The 26,167-nt window shown below is 40.2% G+C and overlaps 1 protein-coding gene across 4 annotated transcripts in view; it reads left to right on the top strand.

Annotated features, from left to right (window-relative positions):
- Positions 1–26,092, top strand: part of cdkl5 (cyclin-dependent kinase-like 5) — a 35,842-nt gene extending 9,750 nt beyond the window's left edge. For 3 of the 4 annotated variants that reach the window (XM_042483502.1, XM_042483445.1, XM_042483622.1), the window contains 18 exons: positions 7,362–7,407; positions 7,491–7,627; positions 8,713–8,833; positions 8,995–9,054; positions 9,978–10,068; positions 11,489–11,591; positions 12,907–12,993; positions 13,449–13,529; positions 13,656–13,831; positions 14,864–15,708; positions 16,500–16,840; positions 18,466–18,567; positions 18,905–19,010; positions 19,359–19,500; positions 20,860–20,965; positions 21,227–21,388; positions 24,217–24,477; positions 25,241–26,092. In XM_042483502.1, the coding sequence (XP_042339436.1) occupies positions 7,362–7,407; positions 7,491–7,627; positions 8,713–8,833; positions 8,995–9,054; positions 9,978–10,068; positions 11,489–11,591; positions 12,907–12,993; positions 13,449–13,529; positions 13,656–13,831; positions 14,864–15,708; positions 16,500–16,840; positions 18,466–18,567; positions 18,905–19,010; positions 19,359–19,500; positions 20,860–20,965; positions 21,227–21,388; positions 24,217–24,477; positions 25,241–25,684 (3,411 nt within the window). In that variant the 3' untranslated portion in view covers positions 25,685–26,092. The remainder of the gene's footprint in view (positions 1–7,361; positions 7,408–7,490; positions 7,628–8,712; positions 8,834–8,994; positions 9,055–9,977; positions 10,069–11,488; positions 11,592–12,906; positions 12,994–13,448; positions 13,530–13,655; positions 13,832–14,863; positions 15,709–16,499; positions 16,841–18,465; positions 18,568–18,904; positions 19,011–19,358; positions 19,501–20,859; positions 20,966–21,226; positions 21,389–24,216; positions 24,478–25,240) is intronic. The other variant, XM_042483566.1, reaches the window with a different exon arrangement.
- The last annotated feature ends 75 nt before the right edge of the window (positions 26,093–26,167 follow it).

The following is a 26,167-nucleotide window of genomic DNA, read 5'->3' as shown; positions in this document are numbered from 1 at the left end:
TGTATGTAAAAATCCATCACTCCAGCTTTAAATCCATCAACATTGTCATGAATGAAACACAAAATGGATGTCCCAGCTTGATCAGACAGGAATGGGGTTAATGGCAGATTACTGCAACTATTATTAGCACCTGCATTCAAGGCTTCATTAATAAAGTAATGTTGAGTTTAATCTGAATTAAAGAAGCTGTTACTGCAAAGGTGACCCCTATAGAGTCAGTCACACTACCTGTAAAAACTCATCTGTGTGCAGAATGCAACATGTTCTGCTTTGACTGCACAGAATTACATATTTTTTGGTCTAATTTTGTATCATTCCTTTTGTCAGCGCATTTATGAACATAATATATTTGTGAAAAGCACCTCACTCCACACGTAGAGCTGGAGAGGACTACTGTGGGAGGAGTGACAGTCGCAGCCGAGTCAACAAGTAGAGGGAAAGACATTTTTTAAATGTTTAATGCAGCTGCCATCCTATTGTGTTTCTCAAAGAGGATTTAGCATAAGAAATAGTAGTTTTAGGTCATCATTATTGTTTATTGCACTCAGTTTTCGGTGTAAATGCAGTATGTGTTGAATTGAGTTCAAAGATGTGCTTGATAGCAAACAAATCTATGCTGCTGATGCATACATCGTATGACAGATAAAAGGGGAATTAGACTAAACTGGGCTGACTCATTATGAAGTACTGTAAGTGCTGGATGTCTGCCCTGTGGTCCATTTTCCCATACATGCAATTTGTGCATGTTTTTTTCATTTTAGGCCCTACATATGTCCTTCGACCAAGTTCCCTCACCGCTGTGCTTCATGAAAATTTAAAGTGAGCCATAAATTATATACATTCAGTGAAACTCTAAATATGCAAACGCTTGCATTCTGCAAACATGAACGAAATGACATGGTAAGCAGAACATGATGGTTAGAGAGGAAGCTGCCACAGAGGCAGATAAGAAAAGGACAATCTGTATTACAGAACGTGGTAAAATGCAGAAATCAACAGTTAGTGAATGTGGAACTTTGTTGTCACATTTCTCTCGCCTCATCTTCCAAAGATGTCTGTTTGTTGTGTTGGGAACATTCAAGTGTTTGTGCTCTGATTAGTCTTTGTTTAAAGCTGCATTTGTGAGACAAATGTTTCTTAAGAAATACTAATTTACAAAGAAACATATATATATATATATATATATATATATATATATGTGTATATAAGAAGTGAGAAATTGTGTATTCTGTGCCTGAATGACATGTTTTAATGCTTGCATACCAAAGTCAATAAATTTGAGGTCATTTAATCAGCACTGAAACAGCAAGACCTCTATTTAATGGCGGAAAGGGACATTTTTTCCTCTTTCTTCCCTTGAGCATATCAGTTTTTCAATTCAGTTTTATTGATAAAGCCCATTATCAAAAATTACAATTTACCTCAGAGGGCTTTACAGAAGACAACATCCCTCTATCTGGAGACTCTCAAAACGACTAAGGGAAAACATAACGGGGAAAAGAAATGGTAGAAACCTCAGGAAGAGCGACTGAGGAGGGATCCCTCTTTTAGGACAGACCGTGCAATAGATGTCGTAAAAAACAATTAAATTAGAATAAAAAAGGATGTATTATTGTTGGTGCCATTGCCTCAAAGACAATCAATCACTTTACATTTTCATCAGGGTCCAGCAACTGCTACAGCTGCTTTGGTTGTTCGCCTGTCTGCCATTTCCACTACTGTGGGTTATATCTGACAACCTTGAGACCTCCAAAGTAGGGAAGACTTATTTTCTGGAGTCCTCGACTCCCCCAAAAGATTGAGTTTCAGAGACTTTGTGTCCTGCATTCTGGTGACTTTTAAAGAATATAAATAACTGGACTGCAGCAGCATTTTTATGTTGAATAAATCATTTTTATGTTACATTTAATTTGGTTTAGTTTTTGGCCCATGACCCTTGTAATCCAGCAGAGTGCCAGTAGGAGGGAGGGAGAGCGGGCTGTAGGCTTGGCCTGAGTCAGGGACCTACAGCTGGCTGTCCTCCCTTGTCAACACACCCCTGGGTCTTGGATGCCTAAGCTGGGCAGAACAGGAGGCTCACGGTCTCTGAAAGACAGATGGGTACCCTGCCATTGGGCAGGAAGGCAAGCTGGGTCCCCCAACCCCAGAGGCACCCCTCAATCCCTGCTAGAGTGTCCTGTTGGTGTTATGCACAGTTCACGTGGTCAGCATGGACAAAAGGTGTCCACCAGCAGCCACGCCCAACTCATGTGGGCCTGATGGGTGCCCCTCTCCGGCTCCAGAGGATTGGAGAAGGAGGGAGAGATCGGGAAAAGACAGCTGGTAGGAAACGGTGCACTTTTAGAATCAGAGGGCTAATGCTCGCGGTTTAGTCCCAGAAAAAGGTTGTGATAATGAAAAGGAAAAGGGGGCTGTAGATTTGTCAGAAATATGGGAGAAACCTGAGAGATGTTGATGCAAAACATGAGTTTCCCAGGAAAAACAGAAGAGTAGTAACCACAAAAAACTTACACTGATGCTCTTTGGAAACTAGAGATAGCTACCGGGGAAAAGAAAAGTGCTCTCCTCTTCCTGTTTTGGTTACGTGGCGTTTGACACTGTTCATTTTCCTGGTAGATCTTACCCGGTGGCTGACAGAATTGCAAAGTGAAAGCGAGGCTTACGGGGAACCAGTATGAACGCTGATGGTGTCATTACACTGTAGCCATTACATTGTGCAATCAACATTTAGTTCATTATGATTTGTTAAAGTAAAAAAATGTCTTTTTCCTTTTTAATACTTTTTCTATCTTAAACTCCTTTCCTTATTGGATAACACATTTGATACCCAGCAAATTTCCATTCAATAGAAAATTAGATACTAGCTGCCACGTTGCGGTAATACTGAATCCTTTCTGTTGCACTAAGTTACAAATAAGTGACATGTGACATGTTTCCCTCTTATATAACAGTAGTTGGCTTTTCATTTTCACATGTAGAGCCAGAGACCATGGCAATAAAAGCTTTTTAGCTTTGCTGCGAGAGAGCAGTTATTTTTACTTTTCTCAGTTGGAAGCAGGGCAAAAGAGAAAAGGGTGGCAGAGAGAGAGAGAGAGAGTGTGTGTGTGTGTGTGCGTGCGTGCGTGCGTGCGTGTGTGTGTGTGTGTGTGATGGAGAAGAGAAGATGCAGAGGGAGGTATTGAACATGGAGACTATGCTGATGGTAAATGGGTCACCCTGTTAGGAGTCGGCAGCGGACCTGTGTACTGTTGAAGGATATCAAAGGCAGCCGGCTAAAACCCAGCCAGGTGACTCAGACGAGACTCTTAACTGTACTACCAAGACACAAGATGCATTATAAATTTGCGTTCCTGTATGAATTATGTATACTTTACAGTACAGTATGTGTTCGATGGAACATTTAATTAGTCGAGCGAATGTGTGCCCGCGTTTGTGTGCGATGTTCTGCCACTTTATGGAAGTGTTGTGTTAGCGTATGTGGGTGTTTGTATGTGGAGGCTTATGTGTTATCTTGAATTTGTGTGCTGGGAGTGACAATAGCACAACCTACACACTGGCCAGTGTTCCCTGGTGCCTATACATTATGTCTGTGCTGTATTGTTGTGCTGCAGGGATGTTAATTAATTACCGGTGGTTGGTCTACAGAAACTTCATCAGCGACTCTTTAATTGATTAATTGCCTTTGCAGTTTGTAGAAGCATTGCGTGTTCTTGATTTTAAAGTTTTAAATCTTTGTTAGCAGAACACTTTTTAGTTTCTATTGGTAAAACAATGTCGGCAGTTTAAAGACATCAAATTGGGCTTTAGTCACTTTTGATTGATAAAGTGATACAAATACATATGATACAGATAGTTTACTCTGCAGAGTTCTTTTACTGGTCAAGTAAAACTGCACTGTGCACACATTTGCAAAAGAAAATGCAAAAGGTTTCAAATGTAAGTCTTTCCAGCTACTACCACCAGGCCACCCTTGAAGTCAAGGCCAAAAAAACACTTATAAAAACTCCTTTATTCCAGCTGCTATAAACATCTTAGATCTTAGATTACAATATTATATTGTAATAAAAAAACGGTCTAAATGATTGTATTAGGTATTTACTCTGGGTTTTTTAGGAAAACATGCTGTATGTTACGTATTGTCTGTTTATTGTTTGTTTTGCACTGTATGTTGAGCCACGTTTAAGATGATTTTCTGTCATGACAGATAATAAAGTTTTCTGAATCTGAACTGGTTGAACTGCCCATTAAAGCCCATTAAACCATTTCCCCATCAGGCATAATAATTACGGCCTCTATCTAATAGAAATGTATTGATATGAAAACATAAGTGCAGCAACATCCCCACTTTTGCATTTACCACAGCACAGTAAAACGTTCATGGCAGCTGTGAAACGTTCAAGCTTTTCTCTTCTGTGTAACGTGACAATCATCGGCTGCTTGTGTCATCAGCAGAAAATTAGCCTGAGGTTATTTTTAGGTGTGCTGACTTAACAGTGACTCAAAAGGCAAAATCAGAGGAGGTCAAAGACGCCACGCACGAGCACAAACATCATCAGCACATTGTAAGGTGCTGCCACAGAGCTGAAAAATGTCACATGTGCTGTATGTGTGTTTCTTACTCTGCCTGGTAAACACTGTCAGATCTCCCACTTTGCTGTTCAGATGTACTTCTCTTTACTGGAAGTTGTAACTTTACTCTCAGGATTAAGTGTTGTTAGAGCTGTAAATCCATGTTGTTTTATTTTGCTCGTTTCTCATGTGAACGTCTCTAAAGAGACAATGTTGAATTTAAAAATGCGTGTTCAGTTAAACAATTGTGTTTGTGTGAGCAGGAGCGCTGGCAGTGGCGTGCAGCTCCTTCACCGCGTGGCCTCTACTCGACACTGAGGCCGACTCTGTTGTCTGACCCTCCGTAAACAAAAGGACAATAGAGCAACACGAGAGTAGCAGAAGACACAGGGAGACTGGCCTGTATGCCGTAATTCTTTTCGACCGTGTCATCACCCACTCCAACCTCGGGGTCCAACATAGAGACCGAATTGACGGGTTTCCCATTTAACCCTTTGAAACCTGAATAGACATCAGTTTTCTTGTGCTGCATTCAGATGCCTATTACAAGCACACAAACCTTTGAAATGTGAACAAATTGGTTTGATTTCTTTCAAAAATATGGGAAAACAGACAAACAGCAACTTGGAATGAAATGTCATGCCAAGTCGAAGGTGACAAAGTGAAAGGTGACTACAAAATAACGTGAAAATTAGCTAAAAATGAGAGAGAGAGATCAAGAAAACTTTATTTAGATTTTATTATAATTTTACAATTGAAATTAGGTTACAGAAAAAAAACATATTTATTTTTATTTAGCACTCTTCACTGGTTATTTTCCTGTTTTTGTTCTTTTACTTTTTTGTAGTTACAAGAAAATTTAAGTCAATTTGCTTGTAACTTTCTAGCTAATTTCTTGCTTTGGGTCATTTCTTGTTAAGTTTCTTATAGCTTCCTTTCATGTTTTGAAAAGAAATCAAGACAGTTTGCTCAGTTTTTAAAGGGTTAATGAGCAGTGTGGGCAAATATGTTCACATTTTGCAGAATACAGAAATTAATACAACTAGCCCGAAACAATAAATTTACTCTTTAGGTATGTGTGTACATCTGACAGCTTTAAACTTGATGCATGGGATTTCAGTAAGAAATTGCACCTGTTGGCAGCTAACTTTAACAAAGACTAAAATAATTAATTGTTATTGCAGGTGGTATTAGAAAAGGGGCAGATCAGAAACATAGGGGCTCCGCTCAATGTTAGAAGCATGAATTGTGTGTTCCTTGCTGTTGTCTTTTCCCTCCGTAGATCTGGCCAGGTGTGCTGCATCACCTAAGGAGGTGCACTGCACCTGGCTGAGGAGGGAGGGGCTTAAGAAGCTTTGACAGCAGCAGAGAGAAGAGAGAGGCTTCTGTTGTTTTGACTGCTGGTCTTGCTGCCTCTCTGCCCTTTTATTGTCGTTTGCATGTTTTGGTTAACAAATCCCATCATTTTAAATGTTTTAAAGGCATCTTATGGGATTATTTTGGGTCAACGGTGAAGTGTTGGGGAGTGGGGCATAACATTGGCCCACAAAATACAGACAACCCCAATCATGAGTCCTAAAACCCGGCAGTTGATTAACATTTCAGCACCTCTGGTTCCCTCGTCTCAAAGTCAGTAGGTTTTTTGAATGGGGTTTTAGTTATGATCTACACTGCAGCCAGCCACCAGGGGGTGATTGAGATGTTTTTGCTTCACTTTTGGGAAGATGTCATGCCATCCATCTTTATATACAGTCTATAATAAATATCATCAGTGTTCGGGGCCCTGAACAGACTGCTAGTTGTATGTACTCAGAGACATCACATTGAAATGTTAATTGCCATCAGTTAAAAATGAGAAGCTCCTTCCCTTTCGTTGCTGTAGTTTTGATAACATTTCCCTTTTTGCTGAAGCTTCTCACTGAGCTTAAACACAGTCCAGTGGGGCAATCATTAAAGCCTTAAAACCTGCTTTAAATCTTATTTTAAGTAATGGGAAGCTCATATAGCCTCGTATAGCCTGATAATTCTTTATATATTCATCTGAAACAAGTGTGTTGAAAGCATGATATCTATATAGTTGTGTTCACAGTGTTTTGCCCAGTTTCTTGATTCCAGCATGTGGCCAGTAGAAATTAATCCAATAAAACCTGGTCAAAACCTATATGAAGACTTTTGCGAGATTCCTTTTTAAAATGATAATGACCTTTGAAAAGCTGCAGCAAAATCACAAGTTTTCCGTAATACTGCTGCATGCACAATTTCACTATCAGAAACAAAATCTACACTTGTTATGTTTTCCAGTAAAACTGTCTAATGTACGTTTGGTGTCTAAGCCGTAGCCTTCCAGCTGCTGCACAGCCTTTCAAACAAAACTACTGTAAATCTCTAAATGTGCAGACACACAGGCTTATAAAATTTGTCAGGGTCAATCTTGCAAACCTGCAAAAAACTGAAGGAGACCTACTGTACGATGCATATTAACTATGCCGAGGATGAGCTGTTTTTTGTGTGCAAATGCCCTGTGGTCAAATGATTGAAATGAGAGCACGCAGCATGACTCCATGTTGGCACTGCAGGCAACTTGGGCACACATTTTTATTTTATGTTAAGAGTGGGCAGGAAACAAATTTAAATATCATTTCTCTTATTTCACCTTTAGATCTACTAATAGTTTTTGTTTTCTTACACCCAATTTTAATGTTTTATGTATCTTTTTTATCCGTCTCACTGTCTTTGTTTATCTCAATGAGTTGTTTTCTTTCGTTTTAACTCACATCCTCCTTCCCTCACAGGAAACCAATGAGCTGGTGGCCATTAAGAAGTTCAAAGACAGCGAGGGTGAGTGACGGAGCGAGGGAGTAATGAAGGAAGAAAAAAAGAGAGACAGCTGTATCATTTCTGCCTCTTTAATTTCTGCACAGAAAATGAGGAGGTCAAAGAGACGACCCTTCGGGAGCTAAAGATGCTTCGGACACTGAAGCAGGACAACATTGTGGAGCTGAAGGAGGCTTTTCGCAGGAGGGGGAAACTCTACCTTGTCTTTGAATATGTCGAGAGGGTCAGCTCATTATTTCATGCTATGCACACATTATTTCTTACATGGCAATTCTCCGCTCTGCTGTATCTAGACTCCCAAGTTTCAGGATGTCGAGGCTGCTTGGTAAAGCATAAAAAAAGCCATCACCATGGCAACATATGAACTATGCTGTTGGTGAATAATGGTATTCCCCACTGTGTTGCCAGGGTATCCAGCCAAGTGTTTATTTCATGACAGGTTTTATTTTCATACTGTATTCCGGTCGTTTTATCCTGGTGTCCCCTTTCACTCTCTGGTCGGGGTAAAAAAAAAAAAAAAAAAACAATAGGAGAGAGGAATCCCCATCCAAGTATATTTATTATATTTATTTCTAAGAATACTTAATCTTTTCAGTATCCTTTATTTTAGAAATATTACTATTAGTAGAATATGTAAAAGTGCATATGTAGGCAATTATGTGTGAATCTGTGTGTGCAAGTGTGTTGCATGAACAGTTTTTATTCCTCTCATTATTTTATTTTAAAGAAATACTTCACCTGCAAAGTGACCATTTCTGTATCAGTTACTCACTCCATTTGTTAGTTGTTTTTTTTTTTTTTTGCATGTCTCTGTGGTGAACAGACAATCCAAAAAAGACATTTTTCATGACTTTTTCATGAATAAAAGTCATTTGGGTTTAACTACAGCAAAACTATATCAAAACTTACAGACTGTTAAACAACTCGTGCAGTATAATCCAAGTCTCATTTATTCAGTTGTATGCTCAGTACTTCCCAAACACCTGCATTTTTCCCAAAACCTTTCTATTGAAAACACTTCCAGCATGCTCAGTGCTGAGGAGTAACTAACTGCCTGTAATTAAATTACAAAATACATATAATTGTAATTAGTTACAGTTACTGAGAAAAAAAAAATAGAATTAAATAATGGGATTTCTTTATTGGCAGTGCACTGGTGCATATAACACATTTCAAATTGCAGTGCTCTTTAATTGATGTAGAACTGTTCATTTTGCAGGTGAAGTATTCATTTAAAGTACATTTTCACTAAGCTAATCAGTCACACCTGCAGCTACACATCCCAGCTCTTTATCGTGTGGTGTGCAGAACATGTTGGAGCTTTTGGAGGAACTGCCCAATGGTGCGCCGCCTGATAAAGTCCGCAGCTACATCTACCAGCTCATCAAAGCCATCAACTGGTGTCACACGAATGAGATAGTACACAGAGGTGAGGAGTTTATCTTTATTTCTTAATTAATGTCACTGCCGCAAAAATATTAATCTCACTTAGCCTTGTGTTTCAAAATCATGTTTTTCTTATGTAAAATAAGTGTTTTTATATTCTGGTTCATAAAAGTGTGTTGCCTTTTGTGTGTGTCTCTCTTTCAGATATCAAGCCGGAGAACCTCCTCATCAGCTCGGAGGATGTGCTAAAACTCTGTGACTTTGGTGAGTCTTTGGTTGTCTCTGTCTGATCTTTACAGCATATATATTGTCACGCTGAGTTGTTGAGATTTATGTGTGCAAAGCAGTAAAACCTCACTCTCCCGTGCAAGTTCTCCTTGTCAAATAAAGATAACTGCCTGTAAAATCAAGGTATTTGTTTATCAGACCAGGTCAGCTTTTACTGGTGATTTAAAAGACATTTTGCTGCATGTGCAGAGTCATAGAAATACTGTCAAATTATCTTTGATTTCTGTCATTCTATCTGTGATTTTAGTTTGGTTCCTTGAGCTTTGTGAAAAATTCGACCATTAATTTGTCACCATATAAAATGTAGGATCAATTCTGCCACTGGGAAGCAGCCAACCAGCCTCTATAAAACCCACTCTGCTGGTTGTTATCACAATTTATCTGCCAAAGCTATATTTCAATAAAGTCAGGTTAATGTCAGGCACCTGTTTTCCCTGTAAATACTAATAAATTATATTGATCAGTTGAGGTTTTTTTTATTTTATAGATTCCCAGGTGTGTATTCTACATTTGTTTGAGTCTTTGTTAAATCACACGGTCAGTTAACTTTGCATAATTGGCTAATGCAATCCTACTGAGTCAGCTGGGGTGAGATTTGTTTGTTATTCACTGTTGGAGCTGGCATTCTGTTTATTGTGATTTTTCATGCTTAAAATGGACTCTCTGTACACCAGTTATCTAAAGCGCGGTCTCAGCCCGCCTGCAGTGACATAACTAATTAGAGTCTGGTCACATGGGATCATGGCCATGTTGCCACTAAAGCTGTCCAAATAGTTTGACTGTTGATTACTTCATTATTTCTACATTTATATTTATCCCTGAGTACTGGATGTCTGAAATATATACTGTAAGTGTCAGTGTCTATGTGATTTATTCATTTCCATGTTTCTGTGGTTCAGGTTTTGCTCGTAACCTGTCAGAGGGAACAGATGCCAACTACACCGAGTATGTGGCTACAAGGTGGTACCGCTCGCCTGAGCTGCTGCTGGGGTGAGTCTGTCTCTGTGTGTGTGTGTGTGTGTGTGTGTGTGTGTGTGCGTGTGCGTGTCTGTGTCTGTGTCTGTGTGTGTGTGTGTGTGTGTAGGGGACGACATGAGAAACGGGTAAAGAGAAAAGGACCTCATTCTGTTGCCTTTGACAAATTATTCTCAGTATTTTGTCTTGTGATAGCACTAGGTTTTGTGGCAATTGTATCAGACAAAGACACACTGATCCATCACTTTCCCTCCTGATAACATTTCCAATACCTCAGTTCAGGATATCTGTCGTTAGGGACTACCAATCCGATACCAGTGCTCTCATTTTCTCAAAATCTGTCAAACTCACTGCAAAAAAAGTCAGTAGGAAAATTTTATGTAACTTGAGGCCAAGGGTTGCTTTGGACAGTGGAGGAAGAAGTACTAAAATAGTACTCATGCAATGTAAAAATATTCTTACAGATAAAAGTCTTCTATTTAAAATCATACTCATAAAGTATTAGTATCATAAAAGAATTTCTGCTAAATTTCAGAATAATGTAAATTATTAGATTATATTTATTGATTTATTAATGTGTACATCACTTTAAAGGTAAAGTGTGTAGCATACAGGGGCATCTGTTGAAGGAAATGGTATATACTATTTAGACCATTTTGATTTTGAATAGTATATATGATTATTCTGAGGATTGTTTATATGAAAAAGTTTCATGAAGTCTAAAGGACAAAAAATAATGTGAAAGTTAAGACAGTGTTTAAAAAAGCACATAACCCATCTCTTTATACACTGTATCTCGCTAAGCTCTGTAATATTGTATTTTATTAATTTAGTTTTAGTTCTTATTATTTCAGAGCTATATTATATTTAAGTGTCTTTGTTAAGTCCCACAAAACATTATGTGTTCACCTTTTTTCATCAGACCACAGGGGAAACAGGTTGTACTCTTTCCCCAAAAAGAGGTGATGATTCACCGGCTTCAGCATTATGACATAAGCCATCGTGCACACACAGTGTACCCCCAGACCAAATCTCTGTTTCGAGGTTGTTTTTGTGTCTTATGTTGTTTTTGCTGCATTGAATGTCCATTCTAGCTCGGAGACAACTGAACGTCATCTAGCCTCACTGCTGTAGCCTGATTTAGTAAATGCCTTGGAACATTTATTGAGACAGCGTTTGAATGCCGCCCACTCAAATACTCTCTCCCTCCAACACCACCGCTCCTCTGCTTCTCTGCTGCCAGATCTCTCACCATTTCTCACCAGACTCCTCAGCTCTGCTCCCTTAGAAATGACCATCCTCTTTATCAAAAACGCAGCATCCTTGCTTTTGTTTGCACCACCACGACCACTAATAGCATCATTTTCATCACCATCATTCTCATAATCATCTCTGAATAATATTTTGTGTCTTTCTCTCTCTCTGTCCACCTCAGGGCTCCCTATGGAAAGGCGGTGGACATGTGGTCGGTGGGGTGTATCCTCGGGGAGCTGAGTGATGGACAGCCCTTGTTTCCAGGGGAAAGTGAGATAGATCAGGTCTGTGACCACACAAGTTGTCCATGATTAATTGTTTTGAGTAATTTGTCAAATAAAAATAACAGGTATTCGAGCATACTAGCTTCTTCACTGTTAGGATTTGCAGCCTGGATTTATCTCATATCTCTAGAACAGAGTTTTTTTAACTGTTGGCAAAATAAATGTTCCCTCTGTACCTGACAAAGAGGCAATTTGGGCTTGAAATATTTTTTTTAGTTTGTAACAAAATAGACATTTTCAAAGGGAGTGATTATTGGTGTTGATAGACGAAAGTCACAGTTGCAATTTTTTGGACTCAATACCTGGAGAAGACAGATGTGTTTGTCTTTTCTACAGTAATAGTTTGGATTAGACACAACAAGCAATTGGAAGAGCACACAATAGGCTCTTGGATCTGGCCAACAGCATTTGTAATTTTCTGAGATTTTATAGATTAAATAAGCCCATTAAATTTATTTATATTTATATGCAAGTTTGTCCCAGAGGCCTTAAAGGGACAGTTCACCCCCAAATCAAAAATACATTTTTGCTATTGAACAATCTAGATAGTTATGAGCTTGACTTTTATTGTTATTGGTTTGCCTTCTCTTAAATATAGTAAAACTAAATGGCACTCAGCTTTGTGTGCTTAAAGTGGTCATGATCTCTGGAAAGAGACACCGCTGTTGAGTTTTTGAAAATTTTTTTGGCACTTTGAGCACCGCAAGCCGAGTACCATCTAGTTCCATTATATTGGAGGGAAGGCAAACATCCCGACGGCTGATATCTCAAACACTCTGCAACTCACACCATAATTTAAACTGATAAAAAGCACTATAGGTAAATGGGAAATCTGTATTTTCCATTTGACGGTGAAAAGTCCCTTTAACAACTTGTACGACACAAAAAAGTCTTGTCTGCCAAACAATAATCGACTAACTGAAAAATTACCAAATGGGTGGATGTGTGCCAAATCATATTTATAAGCTGATATGTCAGTAGTTTGTTTACAGTTTGTTGTGTTGCCCCTAGGTGGATAAGAACAAAAACAGGCAATAGAGGTTTAAACAAAAGAAGGGTCAGCATGTTGACATGCAGCTCGTAGCAGCGATTGTGATCTCCTAAATGTGATTGAAACAAAAAAAAAGGTTAAAAAAATTACAGTCGGTCCAAAGGACAACACTAATATCCCTATAACACATGTCCTATTTTGGGCCCTAAAGTTGAGATTGATGGTTCATGGTTGACCTTGGAAACATCACAAGGGGTGACTTGTTGGTGAACACATGCTGCTGTCGCAATATTAACTGTGATGCTTCATTTTATTTACCTCCAGCTCTTCACCATTCAGAAGGTTTTGGGGCCACTTCCTGCAGAGCAGATGAAACTCTTCTACAACAACCCTCGCTTTCATGGAATCAGGGTAGGAAATGTTTCTCTTTTATCCTTTCTATCGTCTTCTTCTTTCTCCTCCTCCTCCTCCTCCCCCTCTCTGTTTTTACCTCCTTTCCTTTGCTCTCCAGCTCTGTCTCCTTCTCTCTCTCTCTCGTGGCAGTGTTCCCAGCACCATGACTGAGTGGATTGCTATGACTCATGAGATAGGTGGTTGGTGTTCAGTTTAGCAGCAAGAGAAAATGTCCCAGAAGGCCGAACAAGACTTTGTGTGTGTTTGTGTGTGTTTTGTAGTTTGTTTAGTGTGATCCAGCGATAGATATCTATTTTATTTGAACTGAGAGCTACATTTTTTTTGGCAGGAACATCTACTGTATGTTGGAAATCTTAATAGTAATCTTAAATGTACAGAAAAGTTCAGTTTTGACGCTGGTTTGATGTGTGTTTGTATATCTGTGTGTGTTTGTGTGTGTTACTGTGTGCCAGTTTCCCTCAGTTACACATCCTCAGACTTTGGAGAGACGGTACCAGGGCATCTTGAGTGGCTTGATGTTGGATCTGATGAAGGTAAAAGTACTCTAACTTTAAATTTACATTTTTGAATTTACATGTGCATGATGTCCTATCCATCCTTAATTTATCTTTGTCTATAATTACTCTTTGCATTGATAAACGTGCACGTCTTCCCATCAGAACCTGTTGCTGCTAAACGCGACTGAGCGTTACCTGACGGAGCAGAGTTTGAATCATCCGGTCTTCCAGCCTCTGAGGCAGGCAGAGAGAGAGAGGCCTCCTCCTGCGTCTCCAAACCCGCCGCGCTCCTCCAAGAGAAAAACACACCATCATGGAGAGAACACTGTTCCCACAAGGTCATACTCCTGTCTACTTCCTGTCAAAGTTTCTACCTGAAGTCATCTAACAAAGACCTATTTTAAATTCTGCATAAGCTGGGCATGCATTGTATGATTTTAGCCTATTTTTGACCCAGTTTTTGAGCTGCACACTTCATTTTTTAGAGTTATGTGTCACTTGCTATGCAATTTCGGATCTAGGACCAATCACGACCCGATCAACTGCTTTTGGATGGCCGTTTTATTTCAGAAATTATGGTCGACTGTCATCAAGATCTTTACAATTACAATCACAATTAAAGCAGAGTTACGAGTTGATTCAACATCGAGACAGACTTGTACTGCACAAAGCCGCAATCACAGTTATACTGCAGAGATAATCAATACAACAGTCAGTATAATAGTGAGCAAAAAAGGGCAATGTAATTGCACAAGGAGATAATAAGAAAAAATAATCAATGATAATGACAAAAAGTATAAAATAAAAATAACGGCAATGTTTTGCACAAGGATAAAAGTTAAGTAAAATAATGATAATAGCAAATATTTTAAAAAAGGATAAATAAGATAAAATTGCCATATTAAAAACAAGATCAGTTAAAAAGTACCAAAGCTGGGCGGGGGGTACAATTAAAAAAAAAAAAAAAAATCTTGATGCATACATGCAGCACAGTTTAACAAATATTTACAAGATATGCTGCCACAATTTTTCGTAAATACACAAAAACAATGTAAGTTTAAGGTGGCACTTGATTCAATAAAACATCATAGTTTTTGTTCTGATTTTTATTTTAGAGAATAAACCAAAGAAATTTGCTGTAATGGCTCCAATCACTGCCTCTTGACACAAGCACTGTGTCCTGAGAGAGGACGTCCTATCCAAGGGTAGATTTCTGCCAATTTAAGAGCTTTTTTCGGAGAGACCGTTTGAACGGTGGAGGGATTGTTTGAATAAGAGCTGAGGGAATAATTTTAGTGCAGGTTTTTGCAAAATTCACAGAGATTAGAAGATGAGCTCTCATATAATCTAAGTGTTATCTGTCCCTCCAGGAGTCATACTAAGAGCTCGAGCCGTCGCTCCAACAGCAAAGAATGTTCCAGCCTCCCTCGCCATGGCGACCTCCATCACCTAAGCAACAAGAGTTTCCTCAATGGTAACAAACCGGCTCCGTCCAGTTTAAGTCCGACACTCCACCCCAAGGGTCAGTACATGTCCCAGACCCTCAATCGTTCTGCCTCATCCAACAAAGACCTGGCTAACAACAACCTGCCGCACCTCCTCAGTCCCAAAGAAGCCAAAGGCAAGACAGAGTTTGATTTCAGCTTGGGACCGTCCCCAAAGCTGCCCGACCAGGGACACGGGGCAAAGTACGGTCACAGCAAAACCAGCTCCTCTCGCTCTCAGCAGCAGCAGCAGCAGCAGCAGCAACAGCAGGCCGGCCGCCACACCTTCCTGGAAGGTAAAACCAACACGCTGCAGTCTGGAGGAGAGAAACAACATGGCCGACACACCCACAGCATGGCGGACTCTGCCCACGGATCCATGTCCTCCTCCTCTAAGAGCTCAGCCTCCTATCTCAGCCTGTCCAAGAGCCACAGCGCGCTGAGTGATGCCAAATCTGTAGGGAACCTCAGCGATGGTCGACTCCACCCAGACGACCCAAATTCTAACACGTCTGCAGGGGTGGGACCCGGGGCCCGCTTTTTCCCCGCCAGCTGTTTAGACCTCAACACCCCCTCAGGTCCCCAGGGGCCACCTGGTAGCCCCTCTGCTCGACACAGCGATAGATCTGGGCACAGCCCTGCCTCTCGTAGCAGCGGCAATGTCCGCATGGAGAGCAGCACACTGGACTCCTCATCCAGACACAAATCCAGACATAAAGCTTTGGCACCAGGTGGGTTTGAGAGTCAAATTTGTATTCAAGAGCAACTTTCCACTGAATTATGGCCTCAAGCTACAACCAGGCTTTATTCAATGTTATCCAAGGTCTTAAAAATGATTTATATTTAATGCAAAGCAATATTAGGCTTGAGCAGCATCCAGTTTTTCATACTTTATCTACCTGACATTTCGCTGATATGCTACATGTTAGGATTTGTGTAAAAAACAACATAAAAGCGGAGCTACTTGTGATAGAAGTCACTGCAGCATGTATGACATTGTCAAGGGTTGGACGACATGTCAAAATCCACCACTACCCACCTCCCAAAGTTTTGCTGGGAGATGTGTTTAAGCAGCAAGGTTGCTCCATTCCACAAACTGCCTTAGTTTTTTTCTGTCTAAAACTTCAAAATGATCAATCAATCCTGATTAAATACAAATATATAAATGCAATCCTTCTGAATTCAAATTTCTCTCTCTCACCAAAATAAGACCAACTTAATTGCCTTGTTAACTCATCATAAATATGTCATTTAGATTCTACAGACACAAAAAAAAACTTGTGAAAACAATCTTGGTTAGTCTTTCCACTATTCAAACTAATAGCTTGGTTGATTAAACCCTTAATTCATCAAGTTAGATGTGAAAATATGCTGTTTCCCTGAAGTCTCTGAAAATGTCGCATCAGCATTAGTCTCACAGTTTATAGATTGAATTATTGATCAAAAAGAAATGTATAGTAATCGATAATGAAAATAATCATAACTTAAAGCTGTAATGACTGATCTTGTCGCTCTTCTTCAGAGGAGGCTGGTGCTCCAGAGCTCTTAGACCCGGGAGGAGCAGGGATGCCCTCCACTCACACTCTGCCTTCCCCTCACGAGTCTTATCACTACGGTCTGGGCTACACCTCCCCCTTCTCCTCTCAACAACGGCCTCAGCGCCACTCCATGTATGTGAGGAGGGAGCGCCACCGACCACATGGGATTGAAGGTGGGATGGCGGGTCTGCCTCCACCGGGGCAGGCGATACCAACACGTGCCAGCAGCCTGCAGCTCCTCTCCCCCCAACTGCAGCACCGGACCACCCTCACCGGACACTCAGTGAGCTCATCGAGAGAGGACTGCACTGATGACATGACGAGGGTTAGTGGCAGACAGTCCTGTGAGTGTGTTGGTAGTTAAAGGAAACATTCATCCTGAAATACTGACACTAACACTGTAAAAGAGTCCATCAGGATAATTTTTTCTAGATTTCTGGGGTAAAAGACTACTTGTAGGCATTGCATGTTCTATTATAGCTACAATACTGGGCCAAAATAGTGTTATTTCTCGAAAAAATAAGAAATAAAAAAAATCACCAGCCAGCTAGTCAGGATACATATACACATAATGCTGGGTTCCTTTTGTCTTTTGTTTTACGAGTAATTAATGAACTACTAAAATTCAACATGGCTCATCCTTAATAAAAAAACACATGATGTGTGACACTGGAAACTCTGAGGTCTATAGTCATGTAATAACATAAAGTGTCCCTTTGAGAATAATTATGGTGGTTTTAGTCTGAATTCAGATTTTTTTATATAACTGTTTCAAGGCAAAAAGAAAAATAGATGAATTAAAATAAAGTAAATGGCATTTAGTATAATGTCAACCAGAATTGCATATCTGCTATTTTGGAAAGGGGCTTAAACAACATTTAGCCCTAAATGTATAGGAAATAAAAGAGTAGTCGTTGTAGCGATCTTTTGATTTTGTTGGGTTTTTTCTTTTTAATTTAGAAATAGAGGGTTAAAGCGTAGTAGATAAAGAAAAAAAAGGAAAAAAAAATTTCACTGTTTTTTTGGTGACCAGGACATAGCATGAAAGAAGACCTCATCATACCCAAGTTTTAGGCAGCCACATGGACAAGCACAGTACCTCATAGGCTACCAAGTCTAACCTGAAGAAATTAAAGAAATCAATCGCTAACCTCCCAAACTCAGTAAAACAGGAGAAAAGGGTTAACTAAATTGGCAGCATACCGCTACTAATTCTAGCAAAACAAACCAGGTTACAATAAATATTTTGCTGCCTGGGTGGCTGGATGGGAAAGGAGGAAGAACTTATACCTTTGTCTCCAGCTGCCGCCATGTTGGCTCCTTATGCATATCAGCCAATCACCTGCAGCAGCTAGTAGCTGTGTCCACCACTGACCGCCTTGTCCCGGACCACAATTATTTGCATATTCACACACTGAAACCTGGCACACTATATTTGCACACACTTACAGGTAGAAAACAACAGCTGCATAATAAATGTGATCACAGCCATAACGAGAGGCAATAAATATTCAGATGACAGTGTGGCCAGCAGGACGGCACTGCCAACTATTATTTATTTCCTTTATTATTGGACTTCATTTCTCTGCCAATTGCACAGTCGCCATAAGAGTCCATCATACAACGCATCCACAAGAAGCTCTCCACCTGCAACAAAACACTTAAGCACCATGTTAATGCTGCTTACTAGGAGGACGCAGGGGAAAAAACGGGGACGTACACATAAAAATAATACATTTCCTGATATGCTTTCAAGCACACGCTCAAGATATCAAACAGTATTAGTGTCTAAGGGTGAATGTTTTCTTTAACAGGCATATTGAAAAGGTACGTGTGTTTCCCGAACTGGTGCGTGTGTGCAGGGACTGTCACTGTCTCACATTTTCACTGCCACTGCTTCATGCTGCTTTCCAGTCTGCTTTGACCTGCACCTGTCCATCTTCTCAACAGAGTGAGCAGTCACCTAAAGACATGAGCCACCCTTGTGCCCCCATCAAAGACTCTACGAGGGACAACACAGCTGCTTTTCATACACAACGCTCTAAAAACGAGGTCCGACTCCCCTGACTCCTCCCTACCTCCAGCAGAACACAGACAGTAGCTCTTCTGACCGCTGGTTTCCATAGCTTTTTCTGTCTCTACTCAGGTCAACAGCTTCACTGCACGTTGTCGCTGGTATAAATGTAACCTCACTGAAAAGCTCTAAGATTGTCCCGGTTGTCTTGTGCTGTGAGCCAGCAGAGGATGTGATAGCTAACAATAAGAACTGAAGTGAGATTAAATGACATGATCGATCACAAATATGACGATACTGAGGAACTGTGTGTGCTCCTGTGTCCATGTGTGTATTTGTGCGTTTGTGTGTCCACATGATGTGTGTATTTCTTAGGTTGGCATGTATCACGACCCTCATGTTGAGGATGGAAGCTCCTCCAAGGAGAACCGGATGATATTCACTGAGTCCATGCCCCGGAGAGTTGGCAGCTTCTACCGAGGTGAGGAGCAGGAATCACCAGCGATAAACTTTATCTCTCATTTTGTGGTTTTTTTTTTTTTTATTTTTAGAATTATTTATATATATATATATTACAAATATACAGAAAAACTCACAATTAAAAGATGCAAAGATATCAACTTCAGCTTTCATAGACAAGACTGACAAATATATTGGATTTGTTGGAAATGTGAGTACAGCAAAGAAAGAAAAATATTATGCAATAACTTTGAAAATACATGAAACATCACAGATCAATCACAGCCACAGCATATTGTCTTTACTTCTCAGTGAAATTTGCACAGATATACATGTTAAATTATGTTCTCTCCTCATTGCGTTTTCTCAGTCCCCTCCCCCAGACCAGACAACTCCTCTTTCCATGACGGTGTCGGCCAGGGTCGAGGACCAGTTGGACCGGTTGGACCTGTTGTACCCGGAGACCCCGTTGCCATGGTCAACCACTCCAAACGCCAGACGGCTTTTGACTGGTAAGAGGTTATTTTTTAAAATAAAGCAGATGTACATTCTAAACTGTGTCAAAGTAACTGAAGTTTGACTTAAAGGTCCAGTGTGTAGTAATCACGCGTATCTATTGGTAGAAAATGATATTAATAAATATATTTTCTTAAGTGTATAATCACAGAAAAAAATATACATCTGGCTCTAGAAAAGGCCATTTGTGTTTTCATACTGCCCCTCTACAAATTCAATTTTGCTAGATTTTGAAATCCTTTTTTTAAAGCTTTCGATAATGGCAAATTAATTTTGTTTAAAAAAAAATAGCAGTCTTTATTGTGTCAGCTTTGAAAAAAAATTATATATTTGGTCACATATCTGACCCAGACACATCACAAGGCGCAGAAACAGAATGAAAAAGAGATATCAATGCACAGAACTGTAACAAGCGGCAGTTAAAATAACCGATAACTTTTTGACTGTTTGAGCGCAGCCTGGATGTTTTGAAAAGCTGTTAAGCATGGTCAGAACTGCATCACTTGAGAAGATTTTTATTGATTTGGGAAAGGTGTGATTTTGTGTGTCGCTATACTGATCCATACATTCTGCTCATCAATATTGTGCATGTGTAACTAAACAGATGAGAAGGACGCAAAATGGTTAATTCATTAGCATATTTATTATATGCTAACATATTAATAATTTTGTTTTCATATCGGTAGCTTTTTTTTTTTTACGGGTAGGTCTGATTTTTGCATGCTGGGCCACTTGAGGGTTGCCTCTGGACCGGATGCGACCTGTGGGCTGCTAATTGAATAGGCTTGTCCTACACGATGGCACATGGGGGAAATGTCTGTAGGTTGCTATCTGCAGCCTTAACACTAGATGCTACTAAATCCTACGTACTGCTCCTTTAAAATGAAGCGTCAACATATAATGATGCAAAGCTATATTCACATTAAAGATGCTTTTCTATAGCATTTTAAATACAACATGCTCAGACATTAAATGATGCAGGAAAATGAGTGTTTCTTGAGCTACCTTCCGTATTTTCCTCACTTTCACATGAAGTTTGTCAAACATAAATTAAGATCCATTATTGTACAAGGTTACTATCACAGTCTCTAAATGACTGAGATGAAATGGATGAAAACATGTTGTCAAGTACAGTAAGTGACATTGACATTTATTTGAAAGAAAAAAAAAAGTTTCTTCCTTGTGTTGAAAAAGAAGCATTATGTATTTTTTCTAACTGTTTCTGTATCTATTAATGACTTTTCTTATTCAGGTTGTGCTATAGCATGAGACACACCTGACAAGTCACCATTTAATCCTGAGCTTGTTAATACTAACATGAGTCATATGAACATTTTTACACATTTGTCACATAGGACTGCCACAGAAGCGATGGTCATGAATCCTCCAGAGCCTGCCAAAGAGAAGGAAAAACAAGGCTTCTTTAGAGCCATTAAAAAGAAAAAGAAGAAGACACAAATAGTAAGATAATTTTATTCATTTCATCCAGCAAGCATATAAATATCGTGATGTTTTCCTTGTCTATAAAATGCATCATAGTGTGCTGATTAATCGGCTTTTCATTTGAAAATAACCAGTATTTCTGTTTTACTAACTACTTAACCTAACTGTAAGAATAAGCACTGTGGTATTTAGATGGTTGATCAGGTGCTGCAGTTGTTTTTCTGTTTGTTGTCAGAGATTTGTGTTGAGAGTTGTGGCTGTGCGTCTTCTGCCCCACAGACGGACATGGAGGACGGGAGGAACCCCAGCATCAAGAAAAGCCTTTTCCCCCTCTTTAGCTCTAAGAATAGCTTAAAGCACAACTCAGCTGTCAAAGTCCTACCTGTAGTCGCCTCGCCCATGGTACAACACCAGCCTACCGCGCCCTACCCTGCCTCACCAGTAATCTAACCTCAACACTACGGCTGCATGTGTACTCACACCGCACTCACCAGAACGAGCTGGTTTGAAATCCTCTCAAGCGCTTCATGATTGACTGATCCAGAAATATTTTCAATTGAAAGGATTTCAAATAGTCTAAAACCGCACGGTGTCTGTGCATCCATTATGTCTTTGCTACAGTGTGTGTCAAACACAGTCACCTTGTAGTCACATTGCATTGTGGGACATGTGTGCTGTTTGTGAGGCCAACACTTCTGCACGTCGAGACTCATACTTTCAAAACATCATTGTATCATATTGAACATATTTATAAGCACATGTTCACATTTATGGACTCTGGACTGTTATTTGCTTCCTTGCTGTGAGTTCAGTGAGAAAGCTGATTCCACTCCGTCTGTCAGTTTAACCCAGTCTTACAACTTATAAAATACCAATGCTTGGTCAGCGGTCAGCTGCCATCTGCGTTAGATACTTTAACCCTTTAAACCCGGAACAAATCGGCTTAAATTCTTTTGGAAGCATGGTAAAAACAAAGAAAGGTTCCACAAATTGGTAGATCGGGAAGATCATTTTTCAAATTAATTGTTTAAGTGAAAAAAAAGATCTTTACGGGGGATCAAGATATCAACAACAAAAAAATTAAAATACAAATTATAGGAGAAATGCATCTGTAGGCTAATTTAATTTAAATAAAATGTTAGACTCTACATTGTATGCAGTTATAACTTAAATGTTAAATATTGTTAAGCCAGAGCGTTAACATCTGTCTCTGCGTTTGCCAAATAGCAATTTGTTTGATATCCATAGTACCAGATATATGAGACAGGGGTCAAAGGTCAGGGTGCAGTGTTATGAAGAAGTTCTGATTGTGTGCATACTTTATGCAACAGTACATACTTTGTAAAAGCAGCTAAGTACCCGCTAAATGTAAAAAGAAGAAGCATGTGAATCAGAACGCACCCAAAACCTTTTTTGCCATTCTATAGACTATAGTATGGTAGTATGGGTAATGAAAAGCACAGCAACTTTTATCGCACTTCCCAAGTTCATTTTGAATAGAGACTGCTGGTTTTACAAGTGGAAGCTGTGCATTCTTTGTGAAAAAAGAAGTTTGTTTTGAGAAGACACAAAGCATTTAAGTGTCATGTAATGCAGAGCAGCTGGACCTAAATGCAGGAGACGGCAGTCAACAGGAACTCAAAAAGATCACTTTATTCCAGGGACACAATAACTGAACATCACATGAGCAAATCAAGGAAACAAAGACTTAACTGAAAACCAGGACTTAAATACAAACTACACTGTGATGGGATAAAGTGCAGGTGGAGCGAGGGGCTGAGAAGCTCAGGTGAGGGGAATTAGGTGATGAAGCAGAATAACTGAGGAGGGAAGGACTAACAAGGCTGATGCAGGGCAGGTTCGTAGATGGTGTAAAGGAGGGAGCAGCAGCACAGGAACACAAAGGGGGGAAACACAACACTAAATCTCGAAACCAGACAAACTCAATCATCTTAATAACTAACTGACCAAATGAAAACAAAGACAGACTAACTAATGAAGACTTAAATGAGTCTTTAACAGACACTCAGTCCAGTCTTCTCAAAAGTCTGAAGGAGTCAGGGCACAGCAGACTGTGACAGTAACAACTGTAAAATGCCGTTCCTGAACATCCAGACGTTTTCACTCCCATTTTTATTTGATGATTTAGGTCTGAGAATGTGTTGGTCCATTAAATCAAAGGTTCCTAACTGGGTGTCACAGTCCAAAAGTGGGTTACTGGTCCATTCTGAATGGACAGCAAGTGACACATGGATGTATCAAGTTTGTAAAAAAACTAAACACTTTATTTTAAAGTACAATGAATTTCTGGCACAGAGCTTTTATGTTGAAGTGCCATTTCTGTTTATTCTTGCAATATGTTTTATTTCTTTGAGTTTAAGCTAATGTGTTGTCACATGTTAACAAAATTGAATATTTGGAAAGTTATCGAACGTGTGGACCTTGAACCAGTGACTGAACTATAAAATTTCACCTCTTTGTTAACTCCCCATTCCTTTCCATCCTTTGGGTTCGGACCCAGAGCTATAACAGATAAACGTTTGAGACTTCAGTTTTGGCACACTGATTTTATTTGACATACATGTGTAATTCTTTTTATTCTCGCAAAAAGGGGAGTAGTGTACAGATGCAGAGACTTGCACAAAAGTAAAATAGAAGTAACAAACATAAAAATAAATATATTATTATAATTCAGAGCACCAATATTTCTATTTTGACTGGTGAAGCATTAATAGCACCAGTTTGGCGGACTACAAACCAACTGCATGAGTGAAATCATCTTATGTGATGCAACTCAGCAAATCATTCAAAACATATAGAGAGACAGTTAAAAAAGTACTTTCCATCCAACTAATTTCCACCCCCCCTCTCATAAATTAACAAATCACCTGCTGGATGTAGCTATCAATCTATTGGAAAAAAAAACAAAAAAAAAACAGATTAATTGATAATTAGAATGATCATTACTTGCAACCCAACTCTGCATTATAGTCTGAGAAATCACAGTCAAACACAAACTTTCGGAAAACTTTTTTTCTGTATCAAGTCATAACTAATCGTCATCACCACCTCCTTGTGTTTTGTCTGCTGCTGCCAGAGGCGTGCATGAAGAAAAGCTCACCGGGATTTGAGATGTGATTTGAGTGAGATGTGTAGTGTGATGAAGTTGAGTGTGGTGACCTCGCCGCAGGAAGAATAACATTATCGTAAAGTCAGTATTTTGCATAACTGCTAATAATGTCCCTGTGTTTTTGCTTCTGAAATGTCAGGTTCCTGGTAACGGACAAGAACACCTGTCCCTTCAGAGGAGCTCCAAGTCGTCCTCTCACCATGGCAGCCGACGGAAAAACCGTGAGCGATCCCGAGACCGGGACCGGGAACAGAGTCGGGATCGAGACCGAGACAGAGAGAGGGAGAGGGAACGGGAGAGAGAAAGAGAGAGAGAAAGGGAGAGAGAGAGGGAAAGAGGGAGGGAGAGAGACAGAGTGAATGACTGGCCACCAGACAAACCAGTGGACTCACACTCACAGGTATGTAGCTGACACACTGGAGACTTTAATATGGATTTGCTGAAACATCATCACCAAAACTACCTATTTAGTTATTTCAATGAAAAAAAACTATATGTACATTGTGATATAAAAGTTCTATGCCAGCCTCAGTAAATGTCTATTTTCTGGTTAACTTTTCACAAATATAATATCTGCAGAGGTAATGTGCACAACTTATATTTACAACATGGTAGAGGTTGTTTTTTTTTTAAGACAACTTTTTAAAGGTGTTTTCATTCAGATATCTTGAGGTCACAGATCAGATGAAAATGGCCATGCCAGTTGTTACCCCACTAAAATGTAGCCTAACTTTGGAGCATGATTTGGCCCCTTTTCCAGTAATCAGTGCCAGCATGGTGTGCACCAATAGATGCCTTATGTTGTGTAGTTGCACATGACACCTTCATGCTTTCTTAAGAAATGAGTGCACCACAGTCTCTTCAAGACAGGAAAGTCAGCCTAGAATTATGCATCTAATAATAAAAAATCAAGCAATCAAAAAAAAACATAATAATCCTTCTTGCCCTCTGCTGGCATTCAAGAGAGAGAAGTGGCCTCGCTGACGCACCAAATCTTAACATTCTGCATTTGCTGTTATGAGTTAGGCTACGTCTTCAGTAGGACAGTGTAGGACAGTGTTGAAAAATGTTTGCACTTTTGTACGATTTATGGACAATAAGAAAAATATAAAGGTCTGCTCCTTTAGACCATCTATTGACTTTATCTCTTTCTCTCCTTAAAGAGTCAGCCACTCAAGTCGCTCCGCAGGCTCCTCCACCTCTCTCCTTCTTCCTCAAACCAAGGACAGCCTCCTCCTCCTCCTCCTCCAGACCTGCGCTTCCAAGCCCCCCTCCCCAACCCTCCTCAGCCCTCCTCTAAAGCGGGCTACCCCGAGGGTCGAGGGCACGCCGAGAGCAGGGGGCACGCTGAGAGCAGGGGGCACGCTGAGAGCAGGGGGCACTCTGGAGTGAGCAGCTCTGCCCAGGCGAAGAGCCGCAAGGCCAGCTACCCCCTCCCCGGACAGATCGAGTCCAGCTGGCACGTCTCCGCTTTGCAGCGGGCGGAGGGTGCTCAGTTCACCCCCGAACAACTGGGCATCAAACCGGGGCAGAACGGACCCACCTTTACCCGAGCCTCTCGCACCAGAATGCCAAACCTCAACGACCTAAAGGAGACCGCGCTGTAACCCCCCGACCCCAAACCACACCACCTCTATGTCTCCATCCTGGAAGCATCTGCCAGAGGCAGACATCATGGTACTGTAGTAAAAGTTTACATGAAAGTCTATTTTACTGGATCCAGTCCTCATTCAGAAACATAGTTATTGTCGATGCTCATGTCTCTGAAATCTACAAAGACTAGACACTGCAAGGGCAAACACCAGTAACAGTGTTGTTTAGGGATTTAAAGACAGGGAAGTGCCAACTCCCTCTGGGAAGCCAGCACTGTATCAGTTGTATTATTCTCTCTCTACATAACAAGGCTAGAACATCAGAGTAAAGCTGATCTTTCCTGTCAAGGAGACACTGCCCACGTGGCCTCTTTGCTGCCATCTTCTGCTCACAGGACACTACAGCAAAGCAACACATCAGACAGCCGCCGTCACACCGGTGGCCAATAAACTCTAATGTTTTTCAAGCTCTGATATTTGATAAGAACAAAGAAAAAA

This window comes from Plectropomus leopardus, chromosome 1, assembly GCF_008729295.1.
Source record: "Plectropomus leopardus isolate mb chromosome 1, YSFRI_Pleo_2.0, whole genome shotgun sequence".
In the NCBI taxonomy this organism is placed as follows: domain Eukaryota; kingdom Metazoa; phylum Chordata; class Actinopteri; order Perciformes; family Serranidae; genus Plectropomus; species Plectropomus leopardus.
This window is presented reverse-complemented; position numbering and strand designations above follow the sequence as displayed.